Below are 20,419 nucleotides of genomic sequence, written 5' to 3'. Positions count from 1 at the left end.
TGGAGTCTCACATATAGTTCATGGCAGAGTCAGGAATCCAGCCAAAGCTTACTCTAGAGCTTCAGCTTTTTCACCCTATTCTGCTTGCCTGCTGTAGTCTTGTCTGAGAAGGGTCCCTAGAGTTGGCTTCTGCCCTTCTGGGCTTCCAGGGAGGCAAAGCCTGGTCTTGTTTCCCCTTTTTCTGCATGCTGGGTACTGTGCTAACACTCCATTGGTAGGAAAGAAAAACCTCTTTAACTGTAGTTTGTTGACTTTTGAAATTCTTAACTAGTGTTGTAAAAATAATAGACATTCACATTAAAAATATTAAACTATAAGTGAGTATAAGGTGAGCAGTATTGGTCCCCTTCCCCACAATTCCCTACATTCCCTGGACCAAACAACTAGCAACAGATACTATATATACTTTCAGAAACGGTATGTATATGCAAATACACATATACACATATTCCTAAAGTAAGCAGATGGACCATTTATTCCTATAACTTGCTTTTTTTTTTATCAATATACCTAGGCAAGAGCTCCATAACAACACAACACATAAATGTTTTACCTCATTCCTTTGAAAATACGCATACTATCTCATTGAATGACTATACCATAATTTATTTAACTAGGCTCCTATTGATATATATTTAGGGGTTTTTCCATTTAAAAAATATCACAAATAATGCTGTAGTGAGCAATTTTGTACATACATCTTATACATGTGCATGAATATTTCTACAGGAAATATTCAAGAAAGTGGAGTTGCTGAGTTAAGGGATATCTCATTTTTAATTTTGGCAGGTATTGCTGGATAACCCTATGAAAAGTTTGCATCAGTTGGCACTCTGACAATAGTGATGATAGTGCCTATTACCCTTCATCTAGTGTTTTGAAATTTTTAGATCTCTTTCAACTACATTTATCGAGTGCCTTCTGTGTGCTTTAGACACTGCACTAGGCTCAGGGATTTGAAATGCAGTCAGTGTAGCTAGATTTGTTGGTAAATTACTGCTCCTTGGGGACTAAGAGCCTTTTACCCTTTCAGAAAAGGAAGCTGCAAGCTGGTGAGGTATTTAGTTTCAATTTAGCTTAATGGAAACCTGTTAGTGAGTTTTAAAATAAGGACCAAGACAATTGAAATGGAAAGTGAGGCCTTCTGGGCCCCAGGAAGGAAAATACAGGGTCTGTGGGTTTGCATGCTTCAAAGACCTCTCTTTCCAGGAACAAACATGTTTCAGTACTGAACCTGGTGGAGATGTGAGCTGCTGAAGGCTCTAGTCTTCGCTAGGGCAGGTGCTTCCTAGTTAAGCAAAGAGCCACACAGATTCTTGTTGGCTGAGGGCAGAGCAGGATCTATAAATGGGAATATAGTGCTTCCAGTTATCATTAACAGGGCACAAACTCTGGCCAGGCACCACACTATGGTTTATGTGTATTCATTTAATCCTCACAACAAGCCTATGATTACCTGAAAGGATATTGCTATGATGCCCATTTTAAAGATAAGGATGCTGAGATTCAGAGAAGACAAGTAACTTGCCTACAGTCATTGAATTAGCAGGTAGCAGAGTGGGGACTCAAACCCGGGAATGGTTAACTTTAAAGCCCATATTTGGGCTCCATGGGTACATCTGATCAAATAATTTTTAAAAAAATATTTTATCTTCATGATAGGGTACAGCTTAAGAATTTTTGATCTACTTACCCCTAAAATATGCTGAGACAAATGGGTTGCTAACACTGTTCAGCGGGTTATGTACCAAGACAGGTCTAGGTGCAGGTAAATGCCCAGCAGGTGGCAGCAATAATCACCTGTTACACTGACCAGAATTTTATTTTCAAAGCACCCTCCCATGGAAATGGGAGAAGAAGAGTAGGATATAAGGTGGATGCAATGTTAGGGAGCTTGGGATTCATCTCATGGCTGATGAGGAGCTGTTGGGAGGCTTTAAATCAGAAGAATGATATGATCAGACTTATGTTTTAGGAAGATCACTTACAGTGATTAAGAGTTTGAGTTCAAATTCTGGTGACCTCTGGGTCAGTTGCTTGATCCCTCTATACCTCAATGTAGAACAGGTATAATTCCTTTGCAAAATAGGAATAATGTTAGCTCTATCATTGTGGAGGTTAAATGTGATCATGTACATAAGTTGTTTAGTAAGTGACTGGCCCATAGTAAGTACTCAATAACTAAAAATGATAATGATATAATTATTAGAGTGGAGAGAAACTGTAATCAGGGAAATCAAATGTAGTTAGGCAAGAGATAATAAGGACCTGAATTAAGGGAGTTATAAATGGAGAGGAGAGTTATGAAAGATATTAAAGAGATAGAATTGTTTGACTTTGAAATACAATGCCAATGGCAGGTGAGGAAAAGGCAAATGTCTTTGATGGCTCCCACTTTCCAACCGGGTGACTGAATGGATGGTAGTGCAGTTGAGTGAAATAGGAAATACTAGAGGAAATGGAAATTGGGGTGGAAAAAGAACACAATGAGGTCAGTTTTTAAGATAACTGAGTCTGACTTCTAAATAAAAGTCAGTCAGTCATAGGAATGGAAAGTACAGCACAGGGAATATAATCAGTAACATTATAATATCTTTGTATGGTGACAGAAGATAACTACCCCTATTGTAATGAGCATTTTGTAATGTATGTAAAAGTTGGATCATTATGTTGTACACCTGAAACCAATATAATATTATATATAAGTATACTTCAATTTTAAACTTTTAATAAATAAATTTTTAAAAGTACATTGAGTTTGAGTACTCTGTCATCAATTTGAGCATGAGGTTTTGGGAAGTCTAAGCTATAGAAATAGATTTGAGCTTCATCATAATGTGGAAGATGAAGCTGTGGGTGGAGACAAGAGCACATAAGGGGAGTGTGTAGAATAAGAACACTATGGGGTCAATCATATGTTCCTGGAGGAGAAAGAACTATTGGAGAGGTTAGTGACATGGAAATGAAGGTGGAAAAGTTTTAAGGAGAAGCAAGGGAGCCCTTAACATGAGCTTCTGTAGAAGAACTGAGAAGTGATGTCCAGCAACTGAGTTGTTACTAGTTCTTGCCTTCAGGATGCACACACTAAAATCTGTAACAATGAGAATAGAAAAATGCTCTATTATGAAGGATCTCAGGCTGGGACATCTGTTATTTCACTGAGCACCAGGGTTAATTTGGCTGCTGTGGTGGTCTGGGGTGGGGAGTTTCCTCTTCCTACGTCCCTCCTCCATAGACATCCTCCATCAGCCAAATAAAATGGCCTGTCCAAGAGTAAAGTATCTTCTTTGGTCAATAGAATAAGAATGGTGGAACTCCCTCACTGGAATCTCCAAGCTGCCTCCAATGTGTACTGCAGTATTGTTTCTTTTCATAACACTGTCCCCTTTTGTAGACCAAAATCCAGAGATAACTATTGAAGATCCATTTATCTTCCATTTCACAATAGCCAGTACTTGTGGTGGTGCTGCAAGTTGAGGCAGAGCCTTCCTCAAAGTGAGAAAAGGAAGAATAGAAGGAAGTAGGAGAAAGGTGACAGTATGTCAGGATTAGTTAAAGGACTAGCATAGGCTACTTGGGTAGGGTTTTGTTAGGCAGAGATAGTGGGAACAGGGAGTGGGAAGGAGAAGATGGCATTCTTGCAGGAGGATGGTAAACACAAAGGTGCAGAGGTGGGGAAGCACAGGCCAAACTCAGGAAATGTAAGTAGACTTGCTGGGCTGCATCTCCAAGAGCTAGCACAGGATGGGTGGGAGAGCAGGCTGGAATGCGGACTCAGAGCCAGACAATAGAGTTCTGAGGGCCAGGGGGAGGGAGTTTGGGCTTTCTTGCCCTGTGGTTTGACAGCTTCTGGGAGGAACCATCAAAAGCTTTTCAGGAATTCAGGTTTGTCTGTCTCAGGCTTCTCCTCCTGGAAGACCAAGGGCCCAAAGTGGCAGCCTGACATTCAATCTCCTTTGCCATGGTTGGGAAGTCAGGGCTGAAGCTGATTTCATTGGCCTGTTTTGCATTTATTATAGTGTGATTTTTATAGTGTGTTAATTGAAATATTTCCAACTGCCAAAAACAATTACACTCAAATTGCCCTGTCAGTTCTTTTATTGCCAGATAAATGTTTTACAGACATATTTATGGGGGTCAGTGGTAACTGGATCTCGTTTTCTATTTAAGGCTGGCAGTTTGAGTTGGGATTGGCCCTCCACTGCTCTGTTGTGGGCCAGAAAGCTGTTGGACATTGTGAAGCTTCCATCTCATTACCTTAAGGATCAGAGGTTCTTCAAAGGAAAGCAGCTTTCTGGCTCATGGAGCTTAGCCTCAGATAAAGGTTCCCATTCACTGGAAACCTTGGCAACCTGGCAGAAATCTGAATCCTGCTGCCTGCTCTACTAAAAACAATCCCAGCTCAAGCTGAGATAAGCTCTCTCCCCCTGGAATCTCTTTCCTACACCCCCTATCCCCACCACCATTAGAGCCTCTCACACAGACTCCATCATGAAAGAGTTGGAAGAGCTCATCTAGTTTAACTCCCTCACTTTGCATTTGGGAAACCTAGGTCCAGAGGCTTCTGCAAGATCACTCAAGTGGTCAGCAAGAGCTGGGAGCAGAGGTCTCTGTCCAATGTGCTATGCTGCCACCAATATGTGCCTTTTTGCTTCTCCACTGCCTTGACCCCTCCTTCAATGCGCTAGACCGGCTTCTTCCAAAAGCCCCTCCCTTACATATCCAGCCTCCACTGATCTCCCTCTTGCTCAGTCATCTGAAACATGTATTTATTCTGTATATATACCACATGGTTTTTGGTTGTTTGGTGGAACACTTTACTGTCTGTTACTGTTCTCCTCCTGCCTTTGTATGTACCATTTTCTTCTGAAAAAACATTTTCTCCACTTTGACAACTCATACTCATCCTTTCATACCCAGCTAAGAAATAGCCACCTTTGGGAGCCTTTCCTGTGCTCCCAGGCTGGGTAGGTGCCTCTGTGCACTCCTATAGAATGCTGGGCACACACGTTTCCATTGCTGGCACAGAGCTGCTTTCAAAGGAACATACTCTGAGTGCATGAGTGAGTAAATGATGAGTGAGCACTGATCACACTCATCTGTTCTCCATTAACCCTGTCAGGGCAAACTAGGGTAGGGACCTCATCTCTCTTTGTCTTTGTCCCACTGCTTAGGTTAGTGGGACACATAAATAGATGCTCACCAAATGTTTACCAAGTTGAATTGAGTATGCTTCTCTTGGGAACATAAAGTTTTAGTATATTAGAACCAGAAGATCATCATATCCAATCCTATGCGTTTTACTGAGAAGGAAACTGAGGCCCAGAGAGGGAAAGCATTTTTCCCAAGATCATGATTACTGATGGTTTTGATGGCATTCATTCATTTGTTCAGTGAATGTTTAATACCTACTATATTCTGAGACAGCAGTGTGCAAAACAAAGTACGCACTCATAAAGAGCTTACATTCGTCCCTCACAAGAATATAATCTGCCCTCAAAATCCCCTTAATGCCTAGTACAGAGCTGAGCAGTCAGAATATGCTTTTAAAAAATGTTTGTTGAACCAGTCGCAAGTAAAAAATGCCCAGCACTACATTACCTGGCTGCTCTTCATGAGTCAGCCCCACTGATGCTGCAATGGGGTTGCCTCAGATATAGGACCTCTTTGGCTGGGCTAAGAAGCATATGTTGCCATTGAGAGGACTGTTTCTGAGACTCGAGAAAGCTCAGTCTCCCTTGTCTTCAAGGAACCCTGGCAGAAGCCTTTGTGTGTCCTGTAATACTGTTTCTGATATTTCCCTAGAGATTTGCTTAGGACTTACCTTTTGTTTCTGTTCTTTCAGAGTATCAGCATGGGCAGAGGAGCCAGGAAGAGAGTAAGTGCTGAGACCACCACAGTCTCTCAGCAAGAAGCTAACAGCATATTTTCTGCTGAAAGAAAAAATAGAAAATTCAAATGCACAAAAACCCCATTAAAATCACCCTTAAGCCCACCATCCTGGGAAACCTCTTAGTTAACACGATGCTATGTCCTTTCAGATATTTCTTTGCATATATTAAAATTGCATAAATTTATTTTTAAATGGAATAAAAACGAATGTTACTCATAATCTGCTTTTTACATAGTATGTTCAGAACACCTTCCACTGCCAATAAATATACTTTTATAGCATCATTTCGAATTACTGCATAATATTTTACCATATGTTCCTTAAGGCCATACATAATTTGGTTAACCATGCCCCATTGTTAGACATCTAGATGTCTCCTTTTTCTCACTATTGTGGTCAGTCCTCCAACAAACATTTATGTATTTAAATCTTGGGCCATATCCTTGGTTATTTCTTCAATATAAATTCTTATACATAGAAATTTGGGTCAAATACTATAAATAAATATTTATTAGGCTTTTGATAAGTATTGCAGAAATTGCTCTTTAGAAAGATGCTAATTTATGGGTGCCCATTTTCCCACACCTCACCAACACTGGGTATTAGTTTTGTTTATTGGTTTTTGTTTTCAGTTTTCACCAGTTATGTACTGAAAAAAACTGTATTGTTTTATTTTGCATACTTTAATTGCTAATGAGGGTGAATATTTTTTATATGTCATGTGTCACTTTAGCAAGGTGTTTATCTGTCAGGGAAGGGAAAAACTTCTAGTCCTTGATTTTTTTGCTCCAAGGATCTGATGGGACTGTGAAGCTTAAAGTTACCAAGTATTGAGAATATTGCTGTTAGAGTAGCCTTCAGGTGGCAAACTGGAAGACAAAATATGAAGTAGCTTAAAGAACAGCTGGGCATCCTTCATTTTGCATAACGCCCTGCTTTTGGCAGCAGGTCCTGGCCATTAGCTTCCAGGCTGCATGGAAGGCAGCAGGGTGGAGTCAGTTCTTTGGTCCCAAAAACTCACCACAGTGTTCCAGCTAAGCCCTGATCCCCAGGGTCTAAGTGGCCATGATCTGCCAGGCAATAAGAACTCTGGGCTGAGCAGTTCCTTTGGACTCTTCCATGAGTGGTCTGTTGAACATTTCATATTCTGTATATCAGAGACAGAGCTTAGCTTCTAAGGAGAATTTGTGAATCAAGGAGCTTCCTGTAGCACTGCTTGCTTGTCCAAGCTAATTAGTCACTCCTGATCCTCATGTGAGGTTTTTGTCCAGGAGGAAGATTCAGGTACCGAAGTGGGAGAAGCGACAGATGAATGGGTCCAGCCCAAAGCCACAGTTAGACTTCCTGACCAGCTGGAGTTGACAGATGCGGTGAGTGAGCAGTATCCTTCCCTTGCTGCGTCTGCCTCCTCTGGCCTCAGGGATATACTCTTCCACAGTATCAACTAGGAGCCATGCAGAACCTGGGTGTGAGATGTCTACTGATGCCCCTGGGGTCCTCCAAAGCCTCTGAGGTGGCAGAAAGCCTCTGTGTATGACACCCTTTTGGTATTTTTCTCCCTTAGGAGCTAAAGGAGGAGTTTACCCGGATTCTGACAGCCAACAACCCACATGCACCCCAGAATATCGTCAGGTACAGCTTCAAAGTAAGTCATCTTCTCTGGTGCTCCTTGGCTTGGTGGTGACTTGCTACATTGCAAAAGCTCCTCGGCTATTAGAGAGATCACCTTTAAACCTGTCTTGGCTGGTACCCTGAGATTTTACATGGAGTTTTTCAAAGATTTTTAGAAGTTCTTTTTGACACTCTCTTGCAGTTTTGCTAATTGCACTGTTTTAAGTGCCCTGCAGAGCCTCTCTTTTCAAGAACCCAAAAGTGAATCATTCGGTTAGAAAAATACTTTTCCAATGTGTACGACACATTTTTCACTAACATCAACTATCAGGTCTTCAGGAAGTGAGTGTTCCTCAAGTGAGACACCTGGGTGGAGTACAAACTCCCCTTCGCACAAGGAGCTGGCCTTTCCCTGCTCATTCCTGCCTGGGAGGAAATCCCAGCAGGAGCAGGCTCCATTCCCCATGTCTCCTGACCTCACAGCCAGGTGAACAGCTGACTCCATCAGGGCCTTCCTGTGGTACACGTGGTCTGGGTGCCTTCTCACTTTGTAGACACATATATGGCACATCTTTAAGGGGGACAACAATTTTTTCAGCCATACGAGGTCAGCTCCTGTGAGTAGTGACTAAAGAAAACAGATTCTGAGGACAGTTCAAGCTAAAGGGGAAGTGATACATGTGTCTTTTATTTCAGTATTTTAAGATTCATTTGTTCCATGCTTACCATGTGCCAGTGTCAGGTCCTATATTAGACCTTTTACATATGTTATCTCATTTAATCCTCAGGTTTCTTTGATATAGGAACTATTTTTACCTTCATTTTATAGAAACCAAAATTAAATTGGATAAAACAAATTACAAAAGTCACACAACTAGGATTCAAAGCAAGATTTAAACTAGTTCTTTGTCTGATGCCAAAGCAACATCACACTTCTTCTTAAAAATATCTGTATATGAAATACACACATATATATGTAAAAATTATTTTGAATATATAAAAGAAACCCATGGTATAAATTTCAAAAGATTCAAAAGAATAATGAAAATTAAATCTCCGTCCCCTTTCCCTTTCCCTGGCGACAACCACTAGCAACAACTCCTTAAAAAGGAAAAAGTTTTATAGAGATATAATTTATATACCACACAATAACCCATTTAAAGTACAATTCAATGGCTTTTAGTATATTCACAGATTCTGCAACTATCACCACAGTCAAATTTAGAACATTTTCATTTCTCCCCAGAGAAACCCCATACTTCTTAGTTGTCACTCCCAGTCCTCCATCCCTTACAGCCCTAGGCAACCACTAACTCATTTTCCACCTCTGTAGATTTGCCTATTCTGGACATTTTATATAAAAGGAATCATACCTTATGTAGTCTTTTGTGACTGGCTTCTTTCATTTAGCATAACATTTCCAAGGTTCATCCATGTTATAATGTATATCAGTACTTCATTTCTTTTTATTGCCAAATAGTCCATTACATGAATATACTATATCCATTTATTATGCATTTATCAGTTGATGGGCATTTGGATCATTTCTGCTGCTTGGCTATTATGAACAATGCTGCTATGAATGTTCATATGTAAGTTTTTACAATGTTTTTTGAACACACTGCTTCTTATTTAAGATTGAGTAATCCATCACTCCACAAAAAGGTTGGGACAATTCCAGATGTTTCCTGAGAGGTTCCACTTCTGAGCTGTGCTACTGGCCTCCCTTGGGCAGCATATAAGGGATAGAGGGAAGATGCTGTGCCCTTCCTGAGCTTATGCTGGAGTGCAGCACACTCTATGGGCTCCTGTCCTTCTGAAACTGTCAGTGTGCTGGCTGAGGAAGGCATGCTACAGGCAGAGGAGTGGTGCTGCTTTGTGGGTGTCAATGTACTCCTCTGGCTCTCTGGGAAGCCCATTTATTAGAAAAAGTCCTTTGAGTTGACTGCCAGCTGGGAAGCCCTAGGCTGCCAAGCAGGTTCACCTTAGCCCACCTTCTAACAGCCTCCCAGGCCTATGTGGCATCCTTCCACAGAGCTGGTCTTCATCTCATTGGTCCTTCACTGAGATCCAGGAGCTTTAGGTTTCCAAATAGCCTCCTTTCCCTTGACGTGCTTGTGTGGGGAGGCAGATGGTTTCAATCTAGGCTTGCCTCATCTCCTTTCACAGGAGCAATGGAGTCAGAATTCTATTCCTAAACTGAAGAGGAAGGTCCTAGTCACTGCTGGGGACAGAGTGAAGCTGAAATCTCAGATAACAAGTATACGGAAGCTTATTTCCATGGGAACCTCCATCATCGTAATAATAGTTGCTATTTTATTGAGCACTTATTATATGTGTCAGATACTATGTTAATAGAGTGTTTTCATTACTTGCAACTATCCTGCAAATTAGATATTATTATCATCATTCTACAGATGAAGAAGTTAAGGCTTAGAGGGGTTAAACCCAAGGTCATGGAAATCAGGGACAGAATCAGGATTTGAATTCAATTCTGCCCACCTCTACAGACATGCTCTTGACCACTGCACTGTCCCATCTCCCCACCCATCTGAGTTAATGAGAAAGGAAGGCTTTGTGGTGACTTTTAAAGCAGAGCTTGCTCATCTATGTGCAGAAATAGAGATCCTGTTAGTCCTCAAGGGGCAGGTGGGTCTAGTATTGCTGGAGCCCATGGGTTGGTTTCCTCTGCAGTGAGTTTACCTCAGTGTGCCATACAAAGGTATTAATTTTCTTTATGGCTGGGAAGAAATATTTTCAAAGAAAGAAGGGATCCCTCGTCTTCAGACTAGGATACTGATCAATGAGGAGGAAGTCTAGAGGAACAAGTCTATAGGCTCATGAAAGCAGGGATCACATCTGCCTTTGCTAAGCTTTATATTCCTGGAACCTAGAACATACTTGGTGCCTTTTGTCTATTCAAAAATTAGTTTTTGAAGAAGGAATAAGCAAGATTGCCTGGGCTTTAAGCCTAGCTCTGCTTCTCATTTGCTGTGTGTACTGGAAAAGTACCAAACACAAACGTTGTCCAGGTTTCTGTGGTCTTGTATGAAACAGAGGGATTAGGGATTCTGTATCTTTAAGGATCTATCCAGCCCTGGCATCCACTAAGAACAGTGGTGAGACGGTCAGGTCAGGTATGTTTGATGACTGTGTGTGACCTGCCTGAGGTCTTTGGTGAGCCAGTTGAGCCAGGATCCTTTGGCACAGATGCAGGAGCCAGTGACAGGTAAATACAGAGCTGCTTGAAGTTTGTGTAAACAGGTATTGTAAAATATGCCTTTGATGAGAACTTTAAAAAAAAAAAACTTCATTTAATTTGCCTCCTCTTCCTTAAACCAGACTACAGTGAAAACTTCAGGTTAACTGAGTACTTGCTGAGTTACATTTCCATTAGCAGGTGGACCAACTTAGGCCTTAGAGAATGAAGGCAAACTACATTCTGATTCCAGCACTTGTGGGGACCCCTGGCCTGACTCAGCCCCCTCTCTTCTTAGGAAGGCACATATAAGATTATTGGTTTTGTGAATCAACTAGCAGTTCACTTCAGCCAGGTTGGGAACCTGATCCCCAAAGACTCGGATGAAGGCCGGCGGCAGCACTACCGTGATGAGTTGGCTGCAGGTAGGCCTCCTGGCTGGCCTAAGGCTGTAGCCCAGAGCCTGGTCCCCTTTCTCTGGTCACTGTAGTGGGTAGATTGCTAAGCTAGGACCTTGCAGAGCCCCTCCTTATATTAAGTCCAACAGTTGGCTGCCCCAAGTTAGGTCTTAGAGTTAGCCCAGGAGGCTCAGGCCAAGGAGAACCATGGGGCAGGTGAGGTGTGAAAGGCAGGAACCTAGAAGGCCTTGCCCTGCCAGAGGATGGGGGAGTGGGACTGGATTTGTGGCTTATCAGCAACATCCTACCCAGGTTCTCAGGAGTCTGCCAAAGTAGTGATTTCAGAAACAGAAATTCTTGAAGAAGAAGAAGAACCTAAGGAAGCAGAAGCTGAAGCTGAAGCTGAAGCTGGGAGTCAAACAGACATGCCTGCATCTGAGGTACAGCATAATATGGCTCTTCCTCCCTCCTCTTCCAACTGCAGCTGTGGGTGGAGGCTTCAGAGGCAGCTCACCGGGGACAGGGACTGAAGGTGAGAAGTTAGAGGCTATAGGTGCCAACACCTCTGGCATCGTCACTCTCTCCCACTTCTGGCCTATCCCACGCCTTCTCCCAACTCCTGATTCCCCACCATCTTCTTCTCTCAGCTGAACCCTGGTCCTGTGGGACTTTTTTTCTCAGGCAGCTGAAAAAGTGTCTGAAGAAGAATTGATAACTCCTAAGCAGCCAAAGGAGCAAAAGCTCACCAACAAGTTCAACTTCAGTGAGAGGGCCTCACAGACCTTCAACAACCCTCTCCGGGTAAAGCAGCCCACAACCCAGCCCCTTCAGCTTGCAGCTCTGCATGCAGGCAGGAAAGAAGCAGGCCTAACCCCAGCCCCAGAAGCTCTCAGCCTGGCAGGGTGACAGGGCAGACACCACAGTTTGTCTTTCCAAAGGGGAGCTGGGAGGATGTGTTCAGGGTCCTGTAAACCATCCAAGCAGTTTAAAGGGAGTAACAAGGAGGCTGGAGCCCTACGCTGAGATTAAAACCTGAATTGGGCCTTGAAGAGGAGGTCAGGATCTGGGGAAGAACTGGCAGGTCACAATGTTCCTGGGAGGCAAGGCTAGGAACCAGTTTGACTGAAGTTGATGGTCTCTGTGATAGACCAGCTAGAAAAGTTCCCTGGCTCATAAGTATGGAGGACCCTGAGTACCAAGCTGAAAGAACTTCTCAGAGTTTCAGGTGAGAGACTTACACATGTAAGGAAGTATTCTAAAGGAATAAATCTGTGAATGGAAGGCAGAGATGTACTAGTAGGTTTCTGGCAGCTCTTAATCACACTGTGTAGTCTCTATGCTGACCTCTGGTAATCTGGGTGATAACACAGTGGGGAGGGGTGCATCTGCCTGGTGGAACCAGAGATCCCAGGATTAGGGAGAAGCTTTCTCAGTGGGGAATATTAACCCAGTGGCCTGCCAGAGGCTGACCTCTGTGTTCTGTCTGGAGGCTGGCCATAGGTCCAACTTCTAACAAATCTGTTCATCTGCCACTAGCAGTTTTTCTTGGTTGAAACTAGCACAATCAGGCTTCGCTGCCCCTACTTTCTAGCTTAGGCTTCTTCTGAAGGAGACTTGGATGGGAAATACAGGCTTTCACTGTTTCATTTGCTCCTTTGGCCAGGCCCCTCTTTACTTCCCCAGTTCTGTGTCCCACACCTCCCTCACCTACAGCCAAAATATTTCACCCATGGATATGCTGTTGGGTTAAGGAGGAGTGGAGGGTTTTCTGTGTACTTCCTGTCGTCACTGTTCTCTAGGACCGAGAATGCCAGATGGAGCCTCCTCCCAGGACAAATTTTTCAGCCACAGCCAATCAGGTGAGACCCTGGGCCAGTCTAAAAGCCATGCTCCCCACCCCACCTTCCATGCTCAGCAACAAGGAAGACTGGTATAGTCAAAGATCCTCTGGCAGTCTGCCCTCCCCATCCATCTGCTTCCCTCCTCTTTATCTATGTTCTGAACACCTGGTACATGAGACAGTAGGTCCCCACCCAGTGAGCTCTGGATTAGCCACATGCCCCCCACATGCCCTTCCAGGCATGGCTTCTCAAAGTTCCTCCAAGACCAGGGGAGAACACTTGTTCCCATGGACTTTATGCAGCCCATTGCACCCCGTGGCTGACTCTGGTGTTAACACTCTGACCCTGCCCTTCCAACAGCCTTCAGTGTTCCTGTAGACCTTCCTTCCTCATCAGATCCTACCAGATGGCCATGCCGATTTTGGTAGGATATGGTGCCAGGAATTATGGGCAAACCATGCCACCCTAATGCCTCAGTTTCTTTCTCTGTTAAATGAAGACAACAGCAACCTCACAGGGTTGTTGAAGGGCTCCAATTGAAATAACAAACATTGAAGTATGTTGAAGTGTGGAATACTGGCCCATGGGTGACTTATTATTAAATGTAAGGTGAGCCTATCTGGCCTCCAGGTGGCAGTGACTGTCCAGGGGAGCACACAGTGTGATCTGAGGCAGCCCCTGATTCTTGCTGCTTCCTCTGCTACTATCCTTGGGCTTCTCCTGCTGTCATATGCAGTTAGCAGAGGTCCCTCACTCTTTGTTTAAACTTTTATGCTGAGAGGATATGGTCAGTGCTGCAGACAGCCAGGATGAGCCAAAATGTTTATCCCATCCCCATGGAAAGAGACATTTTTTGAATTTCCTAGTTCAGAGTTTTGTAAGTCACCAAGAAAAATGTGAGCTAGCCTAATGTTTGACCATTTATTCTGCCTGGTGGGGGTTGTAGGCTGGAACAGTACTGACATCCATCTGACAACTGAGACCCTGGGCTGCATGGTGGGAAGCCCAGCCCAAAGGTGCCCTGAGAGCTCCTTCATTCCTGTCCTAGAGCTGATGGTTAGCAGGGAAGATAGACAATGAATACATAATTAAGGTGTGCGGGGCGGTTAGGCAATGTCATGGAATTGTGTGACTGGGGTTGATATAATTGACTCCTCAAGCCATAAAACCTGAAGAGGAGCTGGCTGGGTGAAGATTTTGCCCTTGATGATCCTTCTCATCTTGCTCTTGCCTAGTGGGAGATCTATGATGCCTACATGGAGGAGCTTGAGAAGCAGGAAAAGACCAAAGAGAAGGAGAAGACAAAGACCCCAGTTACTAAAAAAATGGGGAAGATGGCTCTGAGGAAGATGACATCTATGGAATCCCAGGTTTGCTGAAGTTCCCATGACTCTGGGACACAGAATGACCGAGTGAGACCTTGACCCCTGGGTAGACAGAAGCCTGGCTATGTGGGAGAACTTCACAGACACTTAAAGCATGTGTATCATCAGGGGGAACTAATGTTGAAATATGAATAGTTATTTCATTGTGGGAAGATGTGAGGAGAGCTACAGCTGCCTCTTGCATTCCACACCTACTCCCAATTTTATATGGGTCTGGAGGCTGGCAGGGATTGAGGATTATTGGGCATGGGGGCAACAGAAGACATGAATGTTATTGAAAGCCCAGTGTGTACCTTGGAAGAGCTGCAGAGTCTTCCCAAGATGGGGTGAGGATAAGGCACCACCTCCATGGGCAAAGGCTCATGGGGTTTGGTAGGTTAATTAGCTCTTTGATCTTCAGTCCTCAGGTTTACTTGTGTTCAATTCTTTAAGGGAGTCTTCAGGGCCAAGAGTCAAGTCAGAGCTGAGCACAGGTACCAGTAAGTCCAGATCAATGGGCATGGCCATCTGGGATGGATTTACTGAGGAGCAACGTAGGAGTAACTTTAGAAGTCAAAGTTGAGGGACTTTCTGTGGGTGTAACAAGCATAGGTTTGGGGTAATCATGGAAGTTAAAGTGATAGGTCACTGTAGGAGAGGTCACCACAGGAAGATTTTCCCTCACAGGCCACATTTGTCCCTTCAATGGAGAGAAAACTGGGTCAGGAGCCAAAGACATGGTATGAGTTTGAGGGGCAATGGGTGGGAAGGATGAGGCCAATAGGAAGCTGAGGTCTGGGTTCAGCACCTCGGAGAGCTCCCAGACAACTATTGAGGGTGTGGTGTCTGCTCTACCCCAGAACCAAAGCCAGATCAATTAAAGGAAGTTCTGCTTCCTTTGTCTGAGGTATACCCGCTTCCATTCAATTCCATGTCTCTGATAAAGTCACATTTTAGGGGAGGTTTGACTGTTCCCTGCCTTAGCTTAATAGGAATTGCCCAGATTCAGTTTCATTCCATCACTGACTAAGCACTTGCTGATCCTGACTGTGCTGGGTACTAGAGCCCTGAGGTGAAAGATGGTGTCTCTGCCATTCAGTTCATCCTATCCAGACCTCTGACTTCCCCTGCACCATTCCCTAGAGGTTAGGGGTTTCATAGAGGCTGTCGGCTTGGGTCTGAGTTCACATGAAGATCGATTGGGTATTTGGCTATTGGCTCTGTGCTGGGGCCATGGTTATAGGAACCTTAATTACAGTTACTAGGACCCTGAGACCAGAAGAAAGGTCCCTGTAAGCTGAAACTGAAAATTGTCCTTAGGTCTAAGCCACAGGGACCAGTTGGTGTCTAACACCCTCAGGGAGGCAGACTCCACTGGGTTCTTCCAGCTTATCTGACAAGGAAGGCTGTGATGCAGGCATATTCTAGCCCTTTTGATCAAGGAGCTACAGTGGATGCAGAATACTGGTGGGTATAACATACCCCACCCCCCTCTAGTGAATACCTTCATGTGCATCCTGTCCCCAAGGGAACTGGACTCTAACTGGGAATCTCAACCACTGAGTCAGGCTGTCTGTAGAACAGAGTGGCCTTGTGTTCAGGCCCAGTGCATGAACAGAGTGACACCCCTTTCTTAGAGACCTGGGTCTGATTGGGTTGATATAAAACCCAGTATCAAAAGTGTGGGAGGAGAGAAAGCAGAATAACTCCATGAAACTCTATAGGAAGGTCTATAATGGTAAATCTCAGGTTTCTATCTCATTAATGGTTCATAAATGTACAGAAATGAATGCAAGCTTGTCTGATCTGAAATATTAGTACAGGAATGTGGGAAAGCGCTCAGAAGCCACAAGTTCAGTCAGAAGCAATAAAGAGCTATGTCTGCTCAAGTAGCATAGTATCCAGAGCAAGTAAGACAACAGACTACTATACTCTCTCCTCAGAACATATCTGGAGCTCTGAATCTCCCAGGACCAGGAAAGGACAAGGAAAGACTCTGAATCTTCCTGACCAGGGTGGTCAGGCTGGGGAGGGACTGGCTCTCTGTGTGGGGCTAAAAGTATAGGCTTTGGAGTCCACAGACTTAAGTTTATATCCTCACTTTGCCATTTATTAACTGGATTTTTCTAAAATCTGTTTCCTCATCTGTAAAGCCCTCTTAATAATACCTACTTTGCAATGAGAACCCAAGCTGATGTATGTACAGCCCATAACATAGTATTTGCTGGATACTGATTGTTATTAATATGCCATGCCATGCCATGGCTGCAGAGCTAGCAAGGTTCCTCTGAAGAACTGCTGACCTCAGGACTGTATCAAAGAAGTTAAGCAACTTGCCCAAAGTTGCCACTGGTCTCCTGATGTGTGGGATGGGATGAGAATGTTGGTCTGTGTGTCCCCAGAATCCATTCTCTTAACCACTGCCTGACACTGCTACTCCTCAAGAACCATGGGCCTGGCCCTCTGGAGCCTCTCTGGAGGTTGCCCTTGAACTGGTTCACTCCTGCCACCTGCCTAAACTCTTTGGGCTTTTCTTGCCAGGTTCAAGCTCTTTGTTTGTCTATTAACCTCCTAAATTGTTCACCTTGTGGATTTATGGAATTTCACATAAGGATAATGTTGATTTTTTTTATTCAAAATGAGTCATTTTTCTCTTATGAAACTTCCTGCTTTTTGTTTGGTCTGGGCAGTGGGCAAGGCCTGAATTAAGAGTGAATTCTGCCTTATACTCCCTGTGTACAAGCATGTTTCTCTCCCCTCTCTGAGCCTCATTGTCTTCCTCAACTTTGGCCAAAAAAATTGGACCAGAATCTCTGAGGCCATTAGTGGGCATCTTTGTCACTGACTGAGCCAGTGAAACCTCCAACCTACCCCACTAAAGGAGCCTCCTACCTGCCCTGTCTGCTCTCCCCTTCCTGGGCTTTCTTCAATGCCCTGTCTCATGCTCAGAGACATGCTTTCTCCAAAACAAGCTCAGATTAAAAGAGCGTGAAATAGGCTTTGCCCAGGGGCTAAGTATGACAGTGCAGACTCCTTGTGCCACTTGTAAGCTGGGCATTCCCAGAAGGAGGTGATGAAGTGAGGTGGACCTTGAGGCATGAAGACATATTTTTACAGAGCTGTCTGGGATGGGTGGTGTTAGAGAGTCATTGCTGAACCGATTGCATGCCTGAACTTTGGCTTGAGGCATGGCCTTTCCAGGTGCTGGCTATGAGGACCCATGGCCTCTGTATCTCCACAGAGTGATGATATCACCAAGGTGACCCAAGCTGCTAAAATCGTGGAGCGGATGGTCAACCAGAACACATATGATGACATTGCTCAAGGTAAGATTTGAAGTTCTAGCAACTAATATTATTGCCTGTATTAAAATTACCTCAAAGAAGGGGAGTATTTGAGTGTCCCAGCTAGGTGCTATAGATGCAAGGGGAGAGAAAATAGTCCTTCCCTCCTCTGCATATTACTAGGGAGACAAGACTTATACAAGTTAATTATGAACAATGGCATAAGAAAAAATGGGAGTAGTGATGAGATCTGACAGTGGTGCGGCAAACACACCTGCACATCAGTAATCCAATGCCTTATTCCCAACAGTCCTGGGAGGTAGGCAGAGCAGAGATCACCCCTATTTTATACATGAGGAAGCAAAGGCTAATGAATGGCAGAGAGGACCCAGATTGAGAGCCTGAGCTTCCTAATTCTGGGCTTTGTCCTCTACTCTGGCTTGAGAACAATATAAATGCTAGATTGCTGACAAAAGCTGCTCTGGGGATCCTTGAAATGAAGGAAGGGAAATGAAGGATGAGTCGCATCAGTCAAGGAAGGCTTCAGGGAGAGCTGAACGAAATGCCAAGAGATAGGCCAAGTTTGAGTGGGAGATTAGTAGAAGGGCAGATGTTCTGGGCAGGGGACAGCATGAGCAGTGACTCCATGGTGAAAATGAATTGAAATGGACTCTGGGGACAAGGGGCAGCAGGCGCAGTTACTCAAACAGGGGCCTTGTGGGAAGGTGATGAGAGTTCAGGCTGGAGACATGGCTGGAGCCAATTAGCGAAGGGCCTTGAATATCATGCAGGGAATTTGAGCTTTCTCTGCAGGCACCTCAAAGATACTGTCCAGGCAGAGACACAGCCCAGTGTGAGCAGGGCTGGAGGATGTGACTGGGCAGAATACAGGGATAGATGAAGGTGAGGTTCAAGTGTGGGGTGTAGTGGACCTTGCCACACCTTACCCACTCTGCATCATAGAGGATGAAGAAAAAGGAATGGTTATAATAGCAAAAACCTAGCTCCAGAATTCCCTGTGAATGGCCTATGTACTAGGCATTGTGCTGTGCAATTTGCACATAGTATCTTATATTATCCTGACAGCCACACTGTCAAGTAAATACCATTATTACCTCCATTTTATAGATAAGAAATTCAGGCTGGAATGTTGCCACCTGTTTAAAACCACAGCTAGTGTGAGGTGTTAGTGGTGTAATCAGGACTCGAACACAGTCCTCTTGGATCCATAGCCTAAGCACTTCAGCACAAGGCGACAGAGCTACTGAGCTGGAAGAGACATTTCAAATAAACATTCAATAGGTCTATGCTGGTGATTAATTAGTGATGAGATGAAGAAAGGGATTGATTCAGAAATGCCTAAATCCTGGGAGCCTGGGAAATTCTGGTGTCTTTGATAGAGCCAAGGAAACAAAATCCTTCCCATGGCATGAACAGCACATTCCCAAGTGGCTTTTATTTCCCTGAGAGGTTGTGCATTTATTTGGAGCAGCTGCCTCCCCAGAGTTGGCAGCTCCTCTCTACTGGCTGGTCTCCTTTGCTGACAGCCTAGGGCTCTTCTTGGTGACTCGATGCTCATTGCTCACCCATGGGACATAAAAACCAGGACTGCCAAGACCAGCAGCCTAAACAAGCCCCCTTGTTATCATTCATGCTGGAAAATGACCTTGAGTGCTTTTCAAAGCTGTCAAAGTACACAGCGGTTGTGAATGAATGTGTCACTCACACAGCTTGGCTTCCTGAAACCCAGCCTCTGCAACCAGCCCATCAAAGGGCTCAAACATGATTAATATCCATGGAGAAATTGGCCTTGGTGAACCTTTTTCATTTATAAGAACACAATCACATAAAAGTGCATTGAACTTTTATTTTTTTAATTGCATACTCTTTTCCCTTTGGGAAAGTATAATCATGGAGGAGAAGTGAAGGCAGAGAAGTGTTACCAATTAATCTCCTCTCTGAAATGAGATGTTTTCAAAGATATCTGAACACAGGGATCTCTGATGTGATCAAGGCTTATGCCTTTGCCCACTCTCATCTTTTTTTGTTCTGAGACACTTTTGAGGTTTGAATGTAGTCCCACAATGTTAAGGTGTGAGGCATTGGGAGAAAGGCTGGAGCAGTGTCTGAGCTTGTCCTTGACTGTGTTGGTTGAGACGATTCATTTTCCAATGGGTCATCCTTGGCTGGAAAGAAGACTGAGAACCACTTCACTTCTGTTGATTTATTTAATTGCATTCTTTGAACAGTTGCTAGGTATCTGATCTGTGGCTGGGCCTGTGCTAGGTGTGTGTGTGTGTGTGTGTGTGTGTGTGTGTGTGTGTGCGCGCGCGCGTGCGTATAAAATGAAGATAAATATACCATGCTGGCTGCTTTCCAGGAGCTGTCTGGTGGGGGAGACAGGCAAAAGGATAAAACAGAGGTAATACAGGAGGATAAGCATTTCAGTAGAGGAGAAACAGGGCTAGAACAATGGAAGAAATTAATTCTGCTCAACAAGAAAGTGAAGGCCTCACAGAGGAGGAGGAGTTTGATCTGGATCTGGAGTGAATAGCAGTTTTCCCGGAAGACAAGAGGAACAGGACATTTTAGACACTAGTTGATATAGATGGTATATGAAAGGTGGGTAGAAATGACCTGGAAGTAGTGTCCTGGAGCCTTGGTTTGACCAGGAAGCCCCTGTGCAAGGGGAGCCATAGAAGAGTTTTCAGTGGGGTTGGAGAGGTGGTGTAGTGAGGTGATTTACTTGTTCTCACTCTGGGAGCTCTGTGGCATGGACTGGAGGAGCTGTTACTGGAGGCAGGGAGACCAGTTGGGGCGGAGGGGTGT

General features: G+C 44.2%; 1 protein-coding gene across 2 annotated transcripts in view; it reads left to right on the top strand.

Moving 5' to 3' along the window:
- Positions 1-20,419, top strand: part of DNAI1 (dynein axonemal intermediate chain 1) — a 52,356-nt gene that overhangs the window by 10,317 nt on the left and 21,620 nt on the right. For both annotated transcript variants that reach the window (XM_017657814.3, XM_017657796.3), the window contains exons 2-10: positions 5,846-5,878; positions 7,165-7,263; positions 7,458-7,538; positions 11,002-11,128; positions 11,414-11,541; positions 11,783-11,902; positions 12,901-12,960; positions 14,178-14,312; positions 17,548-17,632. In XM_017657814.3, the coding sequence (XP_017513303.1) occupies positions 5,846-5,878; positions 7,165-7,263; positions 7,458-7,538; positions 11,002-11,128; positions 11,414-11,541; positions 11,783-11,902; positions 12,901-12,960; positions 14,178-14,312; positions 17,548-17,632 (868 nt within the window). The remainder of the gene's footprint in view (positions 1-5,845; positions 5,879-7,164; positions 7,264-7,457; positions 7,539-11,001; positions 11,129-11,413; positions 11,542-11,782; positions 11,903-12,900; positions 12,961-14,177; positions 14,313-17,547; positions 17,633-20,419) is intronic.

This window comes from Manis javanica, chromosome 2 (genome assembly GCF_040802235.1).
Source record: "Manis javanica isolate MJ-LG chromosome 2, MJ_LKY, whole genome shotgun sequence".
Lineage (NCBI taxonomy): Eukaryota > Metazoa > Chordata > Mammalia > Pholidota > Manidae > Manis > Manis javanica.
This window is presented reverse-complemented; position numbering and strand designations above follow the sequence as displayed.